Below are 18,815 nucleotides of genomic sequence, written 5' to 3'. Positions count from 1 at the left end.
GCTTTAGCCATAGCATTGTGCCTGTTGTGTGCTGACATATTAATACTGTGCATCATTTCTGACTCGTTCATATCTGATGTGACAACACATGTAGGGTTAATTTGAGATGAGTCACGCCGCCTCCAGGTGGATGGTGCGTGTGAACGGAACATGTTGATGAACACCATGTATCACTTACATCTCTGCAAGAGCCACTGTGTGAAGCCCACTGTTGTCGTCTCTTCCTGTCTATTCTCAGATGGAGTTCATTGACGTCAGCCAGCTGTCGTTCATTCATGACTTGGGACCCAAAGGACTGTGAGCATTTTGTATTCTTTCAATCCCTTCGATTCCCCCTAAAAGCAGTTCTCTCTGCCTTCTGTCAGGAGGATAAACTCAAGAGTGAAGCACTTGAGCGGAAATCTAGCGAATTAGGATGAAAACCCCATGAGATACTTTCTTGAAATGTGCTCATGTACGAACTTCCAAGTTTCCTGTTATGTTTCTGATCCCAGGTTGCAATTCTTTTAGAAAATATTTAACAATTTTTCTGTGTCTTCCTCCAGGGAAGGGATGATCTATAAGCGCTCAGGCGGACACCGTATCCCCGGCATGAACTGCTGTGGTCACAGCCAAGCCTGCTACCGCTGGTCCAAACGGTGTGTGGTTACCTCTGTCCTTGTCTTACACTCTTTCTCTCTATCTGCCTCTGTCCTTCATCTGTTTGTGCCTCTTTTATTCTCCCTCCTATTGTTTTAGTTTCCATGTTAACATATGATACATACACCATACTCACATTGCTCCTTGAGAGACAAATAAAGTGTTTTTTGATTCAATACCGAATATTACTGTTGTGACATTTTTACTATGTGTAATTATGCAAATTTATTAAGTACATTTGGCTGTGACTTGATGGGTATTTCTAGTGGAACTCCTCACTATTTACTACTGAAATTTCTTAATATCTTTGTGGCTCTAAAACACAAGAATTCTCATTTTTTCAATTTTGAAAAACAGACTTCTTTTAACTGGCAAACTTGTTAAAAATGTAGGTGTGATGGACGTTATGTTGCACAAGAAATGAAGCATTCCCGACAGAGTTCTGGCAGGAAGCGGTCAGGGTGTGGGTGTTGAAATGGTAGGAAGAAAAAGAAAAAGAGAAACGTTTTAAAACACAGTGACCATTCATTGCATGTATAAAAATATATATATATATATAAAAATATAATGATAATAATATAATAATAATAATAATAATAACCTCTTAATAAGTGTTATTTTTGGCTGTTATCAGAATTTTGATTGATTTTTTTTCTGTGGTCTCAGCAGCATCTTTAATAACCCAGCTGTATAGGCCACGCGCTCGCCTCTCTCTTCATCTGTTTTCTGTTTTTCTCTCTTTCTGTTTGTCACAGCCAAATTATTATGTGAACAGTTTTTGTTGTTATTTTCTAAAGACAACACAAAAAAATCCCACACGTTTGAAACGCTCGGCCCATCCACCTACTGCACATCCCCATGATGATTTTCTTCCTACACCCGTTCCTTAGAAATGCAAGACACGAGTCGAGTCGAGATCCGGAGAACTTTACACAGACGAACGGATCAGAAATCCTCATGATGATCATAAAAATGACTACTATGTGTATGTGTGTGTGTTGTGTAGCTGGCTGGTGGTGAAGGACTCGTGCTTGCTGTACATGAAGCCAGACTCGGGGGCCATCTCCTTCGTCCTGCTGGTAGATAAAGAGTTCAGCATCAAGATGGACTCCAAAGAAACAGAGACCAAACACGGAGTCCGGATCGATACCCTCTCCAGGTTATATTTCTTTGTGTGTGTGTGTGTGTGTGTGTGTGTGTGTGTGTGTGTGTGTACGTGTGTGTACGTGTGTGTGTACGTGTGTGTGTGCGTGTCTTCCCTTGACACACATGTTAACATTTCCACACCCACTTCCTATACAGCTCCATTCTCACATCTCCTCACTCGCCCCCTCACACAGTCACAGTAAATCATACACACCATTGCAGGTTAGTCGGTTAGGATTAGGGCTGAACCAGCTGTTACTAGGAAGGTAGCTGTGGGTGGAATCTGTTTGCACAATAAGATTCTTATCCCACCCGTCTCCTGGAAATTACGTTCACAAATGACTAAACTTTTTCTCAATTTTGTCGTGGTGGCAACATAATCACTGGCTGGATGTTGGTCAGAGGCAGTGATCTTTTTTTATGACTGATTGAACTCAGTGCTATTTATGGCAGCGGAGTCCTTGGGTGGTTAGGGTGGATGTCAGCCTTACAACTGTCACACCAGACACTGCCGTACACATCCGCAGTCTTGTCTGTGGTTAGCACTTTAGTTAAGGTTCAGGAAAGATTATGGTCTTTGTTAAATGTAAAACAAACACGTTTTCTGTATTAAACCAGATCACGACCTTTCCCTAACTGTAACCAAATTTAATTCAGAGGCCTTTTTCTGTTAGAACATCCTTCTAAAAGTAAGATTTCATTTTTCTTCTTCACCTCCAGACCATCTGGGTTCTTTTGTAATGAGGTAGCACATTTTTCTTCCGCCTGTCTCATTCAATTCTTGCTCAGTGATTTCCTACATTGAAAGAAAAAGACTTTCAAGGAACTTGTAGGAGAGCATTATATCAATAGCAGGGATGGAGAAAAACTTGGCTGAAAATGAAATGAAGCTCACATTTGTTGATTCTGTTCTTCTAGTGAAGAAGTTGCCTCAACTTCCCTCTGTGTGATTTTTGAATCTTAACTTCTGGTCTTTAGATTTTAAGCCAAGACCGGATACATTTCAACCAATGCTCCAAGAAAATAATCAGTGGACTATAATATTACAGCTAACATCGCTTAGAGCTGTTGTTGCCAGTCTGCTGTCACAGGATGGATTGTGTTCTTTAACTCCTTTCCTTTCCAACTCTCCTAACCCAGGGCTTATTTCATTTTAGGAATGATTGCCAAGCTCTATTGTCTCACTAGAGGAAAACACAAATTAAACTGATGATCAGTGTGTTCAGTTAAGGATATTAGGGCCAATAAATTACCTCATTTTTTTTTTTTGGCATAAATGTGGTTCAGTCCAATAACATCACTGTGTCTGTGTTTGTACGTGTCCCTGCAGGACCCTGGTGTTTAAGTGCAGCAGCTACAGACACGCCCGCTGGTGGGGTCAGAGCATCGAGAGCTTCGTGAGGAATCATGGGAAGGCTTTCCTGCGAGATCACCGCTTTGGATCGTTTGCACAGGAGGAGGAAAACATCCCTGCCAAATGGTAACCACACTGTGTTAGAACACAACTGGTGCAGCTGTTCCTGATGTTGGCGCGTGATCAGAAAGACTTGAAACAAAGAAAAAAAGCTGAACATTGGAGAGAAAAATAAATGAACTGATGTTCTGTATATATTATTTTTATCTGCCTTCCTCTGTTAGTCTTTCACTGGTAACTATGGAAATGTATAGAGAGGACAGAGTAGTCAACTCTCTCTTTTTGCTGCTTCACCAGGTTTCATGCCTTTTTTTCCCTTTTTTGCATTCTCTCCCCCTCAGCTGGCACATTTCCGTGATATGGAATCATCTGTGTGATACTGTCATTGCAGTATCTTTGTAGTCAGCACAGAGCCTGAGGGGGAAAACATGCCAAGGCCCTGTGAGCTGATGGAAAAAGAGAGAGTCTTTAAAGACCAGTTATGTCATGATGACACGGCTATGGGCGTAGCCTGAAGCTGAAGGGTGTTACTGAGTTAAGGAAGTCAGGAAAGTGAACGGACAAATGTGCTCTCACTACTCTCTCCCCTCACACTTCTTTTCTTCAGTGTGACTGTGGCTGTGTGGTAGTTTCGAGGCAAGACGGTAGAGCTGTATGTTGTTCTGAGTGAAACATTATATATGCTTGTTTACCTTTGTGCATGTGTGTGTGTGTGTGTGTGTCTGTGTCAACACAAGCACACGTGACGATGTCTGTTTTCACCGGTTACTCAGCGATAACAGCCATGTTCTGTTGCAGGTATGTGAATGGAAAGACTTACATGGAGGATGTGGCCGACGCTTTGGAGGAGGCTAAAGAGGAAATCTTTATCACTGACTGGTGGTGAGTCTCTAGTGTGTGGTTTGGGTGCACATGCAAGTGTGTGCCTGCTTGTCAGCACTGAAGTGTGAGAACGCAGAAAAGAGATAAACAGCTCAGTGAGCTATATCTGCCTTGTTTTAACACTTCAACGATTCAGCGCGGCCGCAACTTCAAACACGAGAGAATGAAAACCCATCGTCTTTGTTACGCAGCTACTTTACCTGGCTTCATCGCTCTTCATTACTTGTCTCTTTATTATCAAGTGCAGTGATGGACTGATTGGTCACAAGTCAGATTTATTTGTGGAGCACTTTTCAATTAAAAACAAAGTGCTTTACAGAGTAAAAGCAATAAAAACAATACCCCCCCATCCACATCCATGCACAGAGCAATAAATGACTAAGTTATGAATAAAAACAATAAAAATGACATAATGGTAACTGAGGAACTGAGGAAACGCTATTGTGAATCTCATAAATATACACTGAGGGAACGCCAAAGACAGGAAAAAACAAAAAGAAATAGAGACAAAATATTGAAGATACAATGATAAAATTTGACACATTCTGATTTGAGCATCTGAACTGAAGCTTAGATGTGCGGCATAGGTTGCCATGGTGATCTAGCCAGCTTAAAAGTGAGCCGGCTTCATGAGGAGGTAAAAGTGCCACATGGAGTTTCCATGTAAACAAACAAAAGTTATGTTTACCTTCAGTGTTTACTCACCGAAATCCATCATCTGCGTCCTTGAGATCTAACGAACATGTTGAGCACATCTCCTTCCTCAAAAAAAACATTTGCAAGGCGGTTTTCCTTAAAAGTTTGAGCCCTGCATTGTTTACATCCACATTTACTAGCTAGCTCTTCTTCTTTGCCCTTCTTTGTGCATTGTGCATTGCACCTGGGTGGTCATGCATATGCGTCCTTGTGTGCACGTACGAGACAAGAACCGCGTCACAGTAGCGCTAATAGAGGTCAAAAACTCCACAGGTTTCCTTCAAGTCCAAAGATTGTTGGCGCAACTTGCCACATGATACAGGCCCCAGTGGGAAACTGTACAGTGCAGACTGTAAGTTTAAATGCCTGGAACACAGTGGCCTATTTTGGAAAAGATAAGTCAAAAGCGCATACCATGTAATCACATCATTCACAAGTCAATTCGGGCTTGGATTCCTTTATTGTATTTCACTCCCCCGTGTTATTTCCCCATGTTTCCCATCCCTCTCTGCTTTCAATGATTGAATGAAAGAAAAAAAGCACCTCATCTCAAGAGCACGTTAAGGTAGAGGCTGTGAGATACGTGATATGTTGTAAAGCAGAAATGATGTGTACATGCACATATTCCGCACTACTTACTGCGCGAGAATCGTCTTGGACTTGGACTAATAGTCTGTAATTCTTGGATTGTTTTAACACAAAAGCTCCAATGATAGAGGAACTGTGCAGCGGTATTACACTGTGCGTGTAGATGAAGCTGTAAAAATAGTATCATACACCAGATGAATATAATCTAGCATAGTTGTAATGGCTTATTTCAGTAGTTTGGTAAACACCCAGGCCATCATCAGACTGTTGCCAAAGAATGAGGTGACAGCTTGACACTGATACCCAGTTAGTGTAGTACATGCTGTCACACATTACATTATGTATTACCCACAAGTCCTGGCTCTCCGCTGGACACCGCAGTGGCACTGGTCTCTGATTACGACCTCATTCACACACCGAGAACAGAAATACACTGATAGAAAGATACAGGCTCCGTATCTGTTTACACTTCCGCTACATCCCCTTTGTCTCTCCCTGTCGCTCCTGAATTTAGTTTTTTTTTTTTACCTGTCAGGACTCATGTTCACCACCTGAGAGATTATGATGTGACCTGTCAGATGACCTGAAAGTATATCATTGTGTCACTATGCACTTTGTATGTGTGCTTGCTTGCATATGTAGCTTTCCATTTGTGCAAGGACATAATGATGCTGAACATCAGGAACGTGAAATGAAGATATGCGAATATTTCCTTTCAAAATTAGGAAAAATATAATGTCTCTGTCATGTACAATCTTGTCAGATGGCAGTCACACTTGTAAACAATACTCAATTATTCCCAGAGGGTAGAATAACCTGGGAAATCGTGTCGTGACACACTAAAATGCAAATCTAATGTTTCATCAATAACCAGCTCAACCGGTTTACATAAAAAGAGTTTTCTCTACTGTCAGATTTTTAATAGTGTCTTGTGTGGAGTTTTCTAATGGGAAATAAACACTGCATTTGTCTCCACTGACACTGTTATAATGTTCCAACCATTGTAATTTGTAATGTAATAGTTTATGGTCCCTCGGAGCCAAACGTGTGACTGTTTGACGTGGCTGAAATCCCTCTGTCGCAAGGCAGTAATCACTGGGCTTATGGTCTTAACCAATGAGGTGTCAGCCAGTGCAATATGAGCCAATGGCACTGTAGACATGTAAGCTCAGGATGCCAATGTGAGTGGCTCATGAGACCACAATAAATCATTATGTCACGTCTTTCATGTGTAAAATGTGTTGGCAGCTTTAAAGGATGTATGCAAGCAACTCCTTTTCGTCCTTTTCCTTTACTGAGTTTTATTTTTTCACTTTGTTGCCTGACAGAAAGCTGTTTCTCTGTGTCTCTAATTATATGTATCTGTTTCTGTGTCTCACTCTTGGTCAGGCTCAGTCCAGAGATCTTCCTCAAGAGACCTGTGGTAGAGGGCAACAGATGGAGACTGGACTGTATCCTCAAACGCAAAGCAGTAAGTTGGCTTTAGACTGAGAAAATTAGCCCTTGTATGGTTTGAGTTCTTCACAGAAACAGATTCCTTCAAAATAAGAGATCCGTTTGCCTTTTTAGGCAGTGGATATAAATCTATCTTCCATTAATCTTCACTTAGTTCCTTACAGCTTACTAAACATGTGCGCATGCGCTCACAGGGAAAGGAATCCTTGCATAGATTAGATGAAACTAGTGGGATCATTTGCAAACAATGTAGGTCTTCACTATTTGAGTATGCTCAGTTCATAACCTGGGGTGTAGAGGATAAATGGACTGTTATTAACAGACCTGTTATTGATAAAGGAGCATAGCAATTGTGTCTTATAAAGATAAAAACATTAATATTTACTAGTTAAGCCAATTTTTCATTCACTTTTAAGGGTGGTGTACTTTGACCTAAATTTTATTTGTTAACTTTAAGTACCATACCGAGTACTTTACCTCCTTTGCAGTGATTCATAGTGTGTTGAAACCAAAATATATGGTCAAGTGCAGTAGTGAAAAATAACTAAGTACATTTACTCAAGCACCATACAGCGTTTAAATACAATTTTAAGGTACTTGTACATGAATATTTATATTTATTAAAATTTATGCTACCTTATAATTCCACTGCATTGCCCTACTACATTTTTCTGACAGCTATATGTACTAGTTCAGATTAAAGATTTTACACTGAAGGCCTTTTAGTTTTTATAATTATACATTGTTAATGTAGCTATTTGCAAGTTTTGCTATTGCTCAGTTCACTCAGTTGTGCCGCCTAATGAGTACTTTTACTTCTGATACTTATTTTGTCGCTAATATTTCTCTACTTACTCATTTTTGAATAAAACCAAGGATTTTCTAGAGCATGGTATCGCTACTTTTACTTAAGAAAAAGATCTGAATTCTTTTTCCACCAATGGTCAAGTGTTAATAAGTGAATATTGAATATGAATATTCTGCCAACAGCAACAGGGAGTGCGCATCTTTGTGATGTTGTATAAGGAGGTGGAGCTTGCCCTGGGCATCAACTCAGGCTACAGCAAGAGGACCCTCATGCACATGCACCCCAACATTAAGGTAAGTGAATGGATTGTGTGTATGGCAAGAAGGTGTAGTGTGGTGGTTGTAAAAATGTGTGTTTTTGCAAAGCCCATGAGTTTCTTTTATCCTAATATGTAAGTGAGCATGTGCTGTGTTTCACATGTTTGTGGTCCAGGTGATGCGTCATCCAGACCACGTCTCCTCCTCCGTCTATCTGTGGGCACATCACGAGAAGATCATTGTCATTGACCAATCGGTGGCTTTCGTGGGCGGGATCGATCTGGCGTACGGTCGCTGGGACGACAGAGAGCACCGGCTGACGGATGTCGGCAGTGTGACGCGCTCTGTGGCCCTGGAGCAGGTGAGACGCACAAAATACACACGAGCACACAGAACTGATTAAAAACTGCCCGTCCGCACTTTTGGAGTTATAGGCAATAAATGTGGTTCTAACCTCCTGGCAAATGGTTCAAATATGAGTAGATGGAGCAGAGGAGAGGGAATTGAGATTCATTCAGACTCACAAAGTGGCAGAACGGGGGGGGGGGGGGGGTTGGTTGGGGGGGGGGGGGGGGGGGGGGGGCAGAGTGGCACTGCATGTACTGCCTGTGGTGACTGTGTATGTGCTTGAATACAGAACTGAAGGAACAAACACTTCTGCAGTGCCAGCTATTGAACAGGCCTCTTCATACACAAGTCCACAAACATCATTGACCTTACAGTCAGTATATTTAATTAACCTTGATCCATCGAGTGATTTACCACTCTTCTAGATTGGCAGGGGTTTGTCTGTCCCGCCAATTCTTTGGTCCTGAGCAAAATATCTACACAAATACTGGACAGCAACATCAGCATGCTTTGAAAATTGCCATGATTTTATTGAGGACATTAGTGTCCTACAAAGGAGGAACCATTTGAACAAGCTTTGTTTAAGTACAGCCTTTCAACAAAAAGTAAAAATGATTTCCATTCAATTATTTGTCAACATTCGTAGTTTCCAGACAATAAATCCTGATGTTTTCAGGCCTGCCAAACATTTTCCTAACAACATCACATATTGCCAGGTTTAACTTGTCCTTAATCACCTGTCCTATGTAATTTACATTACTGTTGTTTTCATAGCATCAGGCTGGCTCCACCAATACTCCGTCCAGTAAAGGCGTGTCCGCTGTCGATGGCGTCTCCCAGAGCAACGGACGAGGGACGCCGGCCAGCGATCCGGTGGACTTGCCCAAGCTGAAGGGGACTGGTCGCAACAGGAAGGCTCGCTTCAGTCTGTACAGGCACCTGCATAAACACACTCTGCAACATGCGGACAGTGTCAGCAGTGTGGACAGCGCAGGTATGTTTAGAGAAGGAATGTGAAAGAATCACCTCTACTACCTCCGCCTCTACATCAGTGTGTCGGTGTGGGCGAGAATGGGTGAATCAGAGGCAAAGCTCTTTGGTATGAAAGTACTATGTGTTGTGAATGCAGTCCATTTACCATATTATTTTCATTCTGTGCGTGTGTGTAGGGAGTGGTTCTGTGCAAAGCCTAAAGACAGGTGTGGGAGAGTTACAGGGAAACACTCGCTTCTGGCATGGAAAAGACTACTGCAACTTTGTCTACAAGGACTGGATCCAGCTGGAGAAACCGTTCGACGGTCTGTTACACACACTCACACACTTTCTTATTGAGCTCTTACTCTGAAAAGCCGCCTTTATTGCAAGGTTTGAAGTTCTTTTCAGTATATACAATCCGTTCTTAATATCGCTCTTTGTCCCATCAATTTTATGTCACACCAATTTGATGGAAACAAATAGTCAGCTGGAAAACTAATATAGACTAGAGCTGAGTGCCAGAAAACACTTGCAACATTTGTTCCATCTTTCTCTCCCTATTCCTCTGCAACAAACCCTCTGACCTCTCTGTTCCTCTTTCTCCCATCTTCCTTTTCACACTACCCCACTGCATCTTTCTATCCTCTCTCCATCCCTTTGCTGCCATCTCCCTTCTCCCATTTCCACTCCTTTTCCAAATTTTTTCCCTCTGTGCAGACTTTATCGACAGATACACCACTCCCAGAATGCCTTGGCATGACATCGCCTCGGTGGTTCATGGCAGAGCCGCCCGTGACGTGGCCAGACACTTCATCCAGCGCTGGAACTTCACAAAGGCACTTGAACACACATACACACACACACACGCACATACACACACTATATACATTATCAAATATGGCCAGGGATGTAGGGCTTAAAACTTAAAGCTTTAGTTTTTTAAACAGGATCTTTATAAGATGAAGTTTCCTTGTTGGCAAACTCTTTTTGATGGCACTGTTTTGCAGTAAAGCAAATTCAGGGTTTTGATTACAGCAAGCAGCAAGCTGATGAGATATTTAGACGGGTAAACACTAACCTGGCTAAATCACAGGACATGCTTGGCTGGAACAGTGGAAAAATACCTTAATCCTCACACTCATGCTTTCCAAGGCACCAGCTTTTCCACACTTTTCTGTTTCTCTGCTATTTCTGATTCTAAATTTACCCTCTCTCTCGCTGAAATGATGTCTCCCACAGATCATGAAACCAAAGTATCGCTCTCTGTCTTATCCATTCCTGCTGCCCAAGTCTCACTCCAGCGCCACTGACCTCAGATACCAAGTCCCAGACTGCGTCAACGCCAAAGTGCAGGTAAGAGAATATGCAGTAGCTTTTGTCTGACTGAACTCACAAAAGAAAAAAAAAAACATGGTAAAAGTTGTTGATTTTTATCTATAAAAATTGCAGAAACGAGAAATGAGAAAAAAAACAACCATGGACCAAACAACAAAAAGCACCACTTGCAGAAAATTAAAGAGAAAAGAAAAGAACACACACAGTACAAACTCCCACTTTTCCCACACTGTCTTCTACATCACAGTCTGCAAACACTGGAAAGAGATAAAAGAGAGTGAGCATTAAAAAAAAAAAAAAGAAAAAAAGAAAATCTCTCTATGGGCCAAAAAGTTACATAACTGCGAAGGTTTGCACCTGCCATTGACTGTTCAGGGTTTTTAGCCGAAAGGAACTGACCTTCGAGTGACATGCCTGACTAAAAAAAGAAGGGCATGAATATCCTGTCATAGGTCCATCATGTTTCTGCTTTAGGAGACAGTGTTATGTTTTTCCCTCAGTGTCACTTGTTAAATGTTTATGTGTCTGATTTTGAACTGTGTCCAACTTTTCCATTTGTATCTTGTAAAACCACCTCTGATGATACTCAATACTTTGGAAAGTATGTGTTATAACGCTACTGTGTCTAATTTTGTATCTACTGATTAAATTAGTATAGTATATGATTTATAACCTTCTATATAACAGAAGCCAGGACTATCCAAGAAAAAAACAGCCTATTTTTTTGCAGTAAATACAAAGACAAACACAACGCCGACGAGCTCCACGCTGCACAGAAAACAACGCTTGGCTCGATATGAAGTAACAACCACAGGCGCTTTGTTGGCAGTACTTCTCATTTCGTCTTACCTTATTTATGTTCTCACACTCGCGGTGGTGATGAAATAGGTGCAACATGAAGCCCTTTTGTAGAATTACTGCTATAATAATGCCTTTGTCTGTGTGTGTATATAAATATATATATTAAGGTGTTGCGCTCAGCAGCAGACTGGTCGGCAGGTATAAAGTACCACGAAGAGTCCATCCATAACGCCTACATCCAGGTCATCGCCAAGAGCAAACACTACATCTACATCGAGGTAAAGCAGCACTGATTTGACAAATGGTCTTTTTTCATATTACTCAGCTGTGGGGAAAAAAAGCTGAAGCCTTCGGAGGATTTACAAATAATATCAGTAATGAAATAGCTCCATTGGGAATCACTTTGATGGGCTTTTATTACTTCATTCATTACTCGGTTACAGAAAACTGTATTTGTAATTTCAAAGCCTGAAAGCCATAACCACATCTCTCTCTTTTCAGAACCAGTTCTTCATCAGCTGTGCCGACAACAGGACGGTCTACAACAAGATCGGAGACGCTATCATTGAAAGGATCATCAGAGCACACAAGTACTTCCCTTTACATTAAACCTCTCTTTGTTTAAGTAATGTTTGTAATTATAGGAAGGAAGTTGTATGCACTGCATAGAAATACAAGATTAGCTTCTCTTTGCTTCTGCTTCCCTACACCAGCGCTGAGAGTCCGTGTGACTTAATGTAACTGATGTGTGTTTGCTCACAGGGAGGGTAAGAAGTACCGGGTCTACGTGGTCACCCCTCTGCTCCCTGGCTTTGAGGGAGACATCACCACGGGAGGAGGGAACGCCATTCAGGCTGTCATGCACTTCAACTACAGGTGAACCGCATGCACTTTAAGACGTCTGTTTATATAGAAAGAGGAAGAGTAAAGGGAAATGAGGAAGCGCAATGAGGTGGCATCATCTTCTCTAGTTGATTTCTTTTTTTTATTTCAAGTTTATTCAAGTCTTGGATGTACTCATGAGTTTAAATCTCTTCAGAACCATGATCAGAGGAGAGCACTCCATCATCTCCCAGCTGAAAAGGGAGAGTAAGTACAAGAATAAAGAGTAATATTAACTGTTTTTATACCTGATATTAAGTTATGAGTTTGAAAAGTGATTTCATCCTTAACTCTTCTGTCTTTTGTGTTCTTCTTCTCCTCTGTTTCCCAGTGGACGACCAGTGGATGAACTACATCTCCTTCGCTGGTCTGCGGACTCACGCTGAGTTGGAGGGACGCCTGGTCACGGAGCTCATCTACGTCCACAGCAAGATGCTCATCGCCGATGACAACACAGTCATCATTGGTCAGTCTGTCTCTCTTCTGCTCTTTCACCTTCTTCTTCTGTTTTTTTTGTTTCTTGTGCTGTTCTCACCAGCTGCTCTTTGAGACCGCTCTGCCTTGACACCACCGAAGTGTGATAACGACAAAAATCTGGCTCTACATTTTCTTCATTCACCATGTGTGCAGCTCACAAATGTGCATGAGAATACTGTTGAGATTCGTGTTGATTGTTTCGTAGCTCTGTTGTGCCACCTGCTGGCTGAAAAGGTGCATCTCACTCTCATAGTAACAAAAGGCAAAAGGCTACCTCTGTCTTCATATGCCACGGTATTAATAAGTTCAGTTAAACAAAAGCAGAAGCTCTTATCTTTTTATTCACAACACGATAAAGAGGTAATACCAAGAGCAAGTGAGATAAATGCAGAGATTCAGTTCCATCTCTAATTTTTGTTGTGCGTGTTTGTGTCAGGTTCGGCCAACATCAACGACAGAAGCATGCTGGGTAAACGCGACAGTGAGGTGGCAGTGATCGTTGAGGACTCTGAAAAGGTGTCTTCAGTGATGGATGGACAGGAGTATGACGCAGGACCCTACGCACTCCAGATACGCCTGGAATGCTTCAGGTTACAAACTTGTGACTTTATTAAAAAAAAGCTGATGATTTTATTTGAATTTAATTGTTTTATCTTGTCGTTTGTATGTATAAAGTTCAAAAAAGGTTCAGGGTAAATCTGAAAACTAAAAAGATTCTCCAATGAAAAATTCAAATTAAAACTTCAATCACATTTTACACATAAAAAAAAGTAGAATTTGTTTTCCCACCTTTTTTAAAGTTACTATATCCCCCCCCCCTTCTTTCCCCTTGTTTCCTAACAGGACCATCCTTGGAGGTCACACTGACACCAGCATTGACCTGTCTGACCCAATCAGCGATCGCTTCTATAAGGAGGTGTGGATGACCACAGCTGGCCGCAACGCCACCATTTATGAGAAGGTAGGTTGGACATGATGGTTTAGGGGGGAAATTGTATGATTTGGTTCAAGTTTTATCAATTGAAGCTGTACTTTGTCAACCTCGGCTCTATACTAGGTTCACAGTTTTCCAGCAAAAGTCAACCTAATCTACTTTCCTTAGTCTGTGCAGAAATACAAACCCAAATTCAGCTGATGCTAACGTACAGTCTGAGTTTATCAAATCAAGTGGGTATCTTCCATATCATAGGAAATACAAAGAGAGAATGAGCTGTCTGGACTTTGACCCCCATCACTTCCGTTGGCTGCTTTTTACAAAGGGACCTTTGTCTTGTATGCACCAAAGCAAAGAGTAAAGTGTTTCAGTGTACATTCAGGCATATGAGTATTGTTTTAAGACAGACTTATAAAAAAAACTGTTCTTTAAATGTTTGTGCCCAACATCATGTCAGTCCATCCAGTAGTTGATGAGACATTTCAGTCTGAACCCAAGTAATGGACAGGCTGAGCCACGCCATTATAAAGTGGGCTTCAGTTAAAGACAGCAGCATGTTTGCAGTACACACGTGTGTGTGTGTGTGTTTCGCGGCAGGTATTTCGCTGCCTTCCCTCGTCTCTGGTGAGGAACATGTCTGAGCTGGAGCAGTTCCAGTCGAAACCAGGCTTGGCCCAGACCGACCTGACCCGCGCTCACGAGGAGCTGCGCAGAATCCGAGGCTTCCTGGTCCAGTTTCCTCTGGACTTCCTGTCGGAGCATAACCTCATGCCCTCTGTTGGAACAAAGGAGTCCATGGTCCCAACTGAGATCTGGACATAAAGGACGTGAAAACCACCTACTGCAACCTACTTACACATCTGAACTGAACTGGTTCATGAGCGAAGCCTCTGGATCGTGCTCATCATCGAATGTGTAATATTGGATTTGCAAGATGAGAGGCAGGTTTACAGCTCTCTTCAGGGCTGATGTGACTGCTGGGAATTGACAAATCTCTCAAATCTGTTTCTACTGAAAAACACTAAACAGTAGTTACAGCTTAAAAGGGGTAAGCACTATGTTTTTGGGATGTATGAAGAACAGAAATATGTCACATTTGAGGACAGTAACTGTAACTGCATTGGGACTGCATCCAAGTTGGCACATGAACTTGGGGTTTTTTGGGAATCAAACTCAACTCTGGACTTAACTTACACCTTTGGACCTTTGGACAGTTGGAAAATCTCACGAGACAGTGAGGATTTCTAAGGGACCAGGCTGGGGCTTTAGACAACAGTGCTAATAAATACTCAGCTCTTGGATCAAGATAGAACAAAATACACGGATGACGATGCTTGTGATTTACCGAGTTTGTGACGTAAGGTGCATTAGTGCTAAACACGCTGTATATGAGCTCACGGGAGAGTTGTTAAGCTCGCATATGTGCTGCTTTAGACGGGTTGTTGTCTCAGATGTATCTTGTAGATCTTTTCTAATCCAAAGACATGCGCTTGCTCTTCACCGTGGTCGCACATGCACGCAGACAATTTTACCGGTCCAACAGTGGTGCATGATTTCCTAACCACGCTCGGATCTTGTTGAAACAGTTTCCATGATGCATGTACCAATCACATCCCATCAGAGGCGTTATATTTACTGTCAGAGGTGTTTTGTACGAGATAATTATTGACAAATGAGACAAGAGCTTTTCTCCACTGTTAAAATCAATGTGAATCAAAGTGAAGTTTGTACAAAAGCTAATTCAACACCACATACTGTGTTTGAACATTATCGTGGCTAGATCAAAGAGGGAATGGTCGTGTCGGAGGCTGGATGAGACAATCTGCCCACTAATTCAAAGAAGCAGTTTCTTCTTTGCTCAACAGATGGTGCTGGCTTCTTAAAAATACCGTCTACAGTCATGGAACAGTTTGAGGCGAGACTTTCAGATCTCCTGCCTGGTTTCCTCTTAGTCTTATGGCGAAGGCTTTCTGTTAAGTAGTTTGTAAACAATGAACATAAAAACCAATATTTCCTGTATAGCATGCAGCTGATGCCAGAGGCAGATTTTTCATATGAAGATACAGTTTGAAATTGCTTGTTACGTTTCCAGGTTTCTGGCAGTTTTCTAGCTGCGTTTTTTAGTTTTTACTTTCATGTGACCTATGAGTCAATAGATTTTTCTTTTTTTTTTGTATATGTGAATGTTTGGACTCTGTGTTGACTAATTAGTTTAATTAGTTTTTATTTTTAACATCTGCAAAGAGTGTCTTGTTTTGATCGCCAACCCTCTCGAATGTGAAGTTAAATAACCAGTCCTGTGGAATCCAGCTATGCTCAGTTATTGTGACAAACACATAAAATATTACGGCATATAATTGGTTAAAGATGTTCTCTGAGGTTATCAGCAACATGAATTGCTTCATTTGACTTTTCTGATAAAAGGGAAAACACCTGACATTTATTTAACAGAAGCAATAAATGCATAGCACAGGCTCTGATAATGAATTGTTTTTATATGGGACCAGGAAGTTAATAAATGTTAAGTGAAGAGATAATGTTTGGAAACATTATGCCGTTTGTTTCTACAAAGACAAACCAGCTTTTCTTTATTTCTTTATTGATTTTGACAATATTGCCTGCTTTGTTGAACCTTGCCATCTTTGTCAGTGCATTATTTATGGAATATGAATCATTTAACATTCTTTAAACATTTATTGTTTAAATGTATAGCATGGTTGTATGGATGGTTGTGGATTTGTAATTAAGCCTCTTTCTTTATCATAAGCATCATCATCTGAATCCCTTTACCTCAACGTCTTGCTTCCACTCTCTTTTTTTTTTTGTACAGTTGAAGGTATTTCTAATTTCTATATCTGTTCATTTAACACAGTGTAACTCATAATTTAAATGGCTAACAAATAAAAAATTATCTTTGGATTTTTTTTGTTTGTTTCATCGCATGAAAATAATTGAAATAAGTACATTTGCATCATATTGACGTGTGACTGGAGCAGGTGAAACTGCATGGCTGTTCTGGTCTGAGTCCATCACATAATAAGTGTTTTTATAGTTGAGATTTTGCACTTCTGAGAGCGCCAAGATTTCTTGGGAAAATAAATAAAGCAAACAAAGACTTCTTTGTCCAACTTTTCACAAGAATTACTTGTCTGTTACGCAACAAAAATGATGTTTTACCTGTTTCCCATGTCGCAACTTTTGTTTGGTAGCCAACTATGAATTACTTACAACTCTTATCCCAGGATTCATCCTGTACGACACATCAGCAAAATTTGCTATATTTATATTTATAATGATACATTCAAAAGTGGCAAATTAATGTAAAAGCTGCCTTTATTCTTAATTGAATATTTTCTTTTTCTTTTTTTTTTGTTGATGGAAATGCTAACCTTTGCAGCTGTAATGTAATCAATACAAAAGTCTCAAATACAAAAGTGGTGATTAAAAGGCACAAACAAACTATTGAGTTTCACTGCAAGAACAATGTGGCTTTAAGCTTTCCACTGCATCAGCAGTTTAAGTGGTAAACTATACTGGTGCTGAAATGTGTGATAACATAATAGAGTATCTTTATAAACCAAGTGTGGAAATACAAAAGCAATGGAGAATTCATCGTTACTGTATTTTGCTGTTTAAGTTGCAGAGCACACAGTGGTCTATTTCAAACAGACACGAAGCTGCTGATTCTCATGGGATCTACCATCAGTGCCACGTCTTATATTACATGTCGGTGCCAGTTTTAATATAAAACATCTAAGGTTATCACAGGTGATCTTCGTCAGATTTTCCTAGTGTTGTAGACCGATGTGTTGACACTGATGTGTTAATGTGGAACTGAGCTATTGTAGCGTGCAACTAATCCTCATGATTACAATTGACTCTTGTGGGACTGACATACATGTAAGCAAGTCACGACAAACACTACAAGGGATATTCTTGGCAAATATAAGGAAGAGAGCAGAGTTTTATGAGGACCCAGAAATTTAGGAGAAATTCTGTGGAAAATTGCTCACACCCTAAGATTGCAGCAGCTCAGCATTAAGATCTTAATTGGGTTTGATTGGCATGGAAAATTACTCTCACCTTGGAGGCAGTTAATATTTTTTTTAGCCCTTTCAACACTTTTGTATTCTTTGGAAAAGTGGTTCTTGTGTGAACGTGTGGTTACGGGCTGATTGTGAACAGTTTCACTGATGCGTCATTCTAGTGTTTCTGCATATGAACTTATCACAGGAAAATCAAATCAATTTCATTTATGAAGTTCAGTTGTATAATGCATTTTGTGGCTTTCCGAAGTCTGAAAAAAATTACTTTTTGACCATTTAACAAGAGTCCTACTTTACACGTCCATCCCTGTGTGTGTGTGTGTGTGTGTGTGTGTGTGTGTGTGTGTGTGTGTGTGTGTGTGTGTGTGTGTGTGTGTGGGAGGGGGTTATTGAAGTGAGATCTACAGAAAGACCCTGAGTTTGATCGTATGAAATGCAGCATCTTCCCACCTGTCAGACTAGAAAGTGACAGTGAGCAACATTCCTGTCCTCTCTGATGACAAGAATGAAAGCAATGATCGTAAATATTCTGTTGCACAATTAATATCGACAACAGTGTTGTATAACTGGTAAGGAGTGAGCTAATTTTAACTATTATTTATGGCTACAGTTCAGTTTGTAATGACATCAATCTCTATGACACCTGATCAAATAAAGTCTATAATACTGTTGGGAGGTTTAATCTATAACCATGTATCAAATTAACGCCAGTATGCTGTATAAGATCTGAATCTGTAACTACAGCTTTCAAAAAGTAGGAATATTTCCCTACAAATAGTTGAAGAGTAGAAGAATAAAAAATGTAAAGAGAAGGTACTCATGTAAAGTACAAGTACCTTAAAATGTACCTAATTGTGGTACTTAAGTAACTGTTGCCTACTTGATTACACTCCACCACTTTTGCTGCTTCACTGTTGTCCATTAATTTTTTCTGAACTGTCTCTTGTGAGTCTCCAAACTTTATGAAAGTTCAGTTATAAATTGCTGGAGAACCTAGTTTGCTAGTGAACAAACAAGAAGAGCATGTGGCAAATTCAACAGCCCTGTCCTACAGTTCATGAAGTTTAAACTGTAACTTTTTTATTTTCACAGTTTCAGTGAGATACTGGTTTATCAATCTTTATTTATAAAG

At 40.6% G+C, this 18,815-nt stretch overlaps 1 protein-coding gene across 1 annotated transcript in view; it reads left to right on the top strand.

Moving 5' to 3' along the window:
- Window positions 1-16,937, top strand: part of LOC111225732 (phospholipase D1-like) — a 31,434-nt gene extending 14,497 nt beyond the window's left edge. Inside the window, exons 7-26 of the mRNA XM_022750753.1 lie at window positions 239-297; window positions 546-638; window positions 1,646-1,798; window positions 3,116-3,265; window positions 3,998-4,081; window positions 6,755-6,836; window positions 7,811-7,921; window positions 8,061-8,246; window positions 9,008-9,227; window positions 9,403-9,531; window positions 9,926-10,044; window positions 10,448-10,561; window positions 11,512-11,622; window positions 11,846-11,934; window positions 12,107-12,220; window positions 12,384-12,433; window positions 12,558-12,692; window positions 13,140-13,293; window positions 13,547-13,664; window positions 14,235-16,937. Coding sequence (XP_022606474.1) covers window positions 239-297; window positions 546-638; window positions 1,646-1,798; window positions 3,116-3,265; window positions 3,998-4,081; window positions 6,755-6,836; window positions 7,811-7,921; window positions 8,061-8,246; window positions 9,008-9,227; window positions 9,403-9,531; window positions 9,926-10,044; window positions 10,448-10,561; window positions 11,512-11,622; window positions 11,846-11,934; window positions 12,107-12,220; window positions 12,384-12,433; window positions 12,558-12,692; window positions 13,140-13,293; window positions 13,547-13,664; window positions 14,235-14,459 — 2,496 coding nt within the window. The 3' untranslated portion in view covers window positions 14,460-16,937. The remainder of the gene's footprint in view (window positions 1-238; window positions 298-545; window positions 639-1,645; window positions 1,799-3,115; window positions 3,266-3,997; window positions 4,082-6,754; window positions 6,837-7,810; window positions 7,922-8,060; window positions 8,247-9,007; window positions 9,228-9,402; window positions 9,532-9,925; window positions 10,045-10,447; window positions 10,562-11,511; window positions 11,623-11,845; window positions 11,935-12,106; window positions 12,221-12,383; window positions 12,434-12,557; window positions 12,693-13,139; window positions 13,294-13,546; window positions 13,665-14,234) is intronic.
- Window positions 16,938-18,815: the final 1,878 nt, after the last annotated feature.

This window comes from Seriola dumerili, unplaced genomic scaffold (genome assembly GCF_002260705.1).
Source record: "Seriola dumerili isolate Sdu_G_001 unplaced genomic scaffold, Sdu_1.0 BDQW01000149.1, whole genome shotgun sequence".
Classification (NCBI taxonomy): domain Eukaryota; kingdom Metazoa; phylum Chordata; class Actinopteri; order Carangiformes; family Carangidae; genus Seriola; species Seriola dumerili.
Note: the sequence above shows the minus strand (reverse complement) of the source record. Positions and strands in the feature narration are given on the sequence as shown.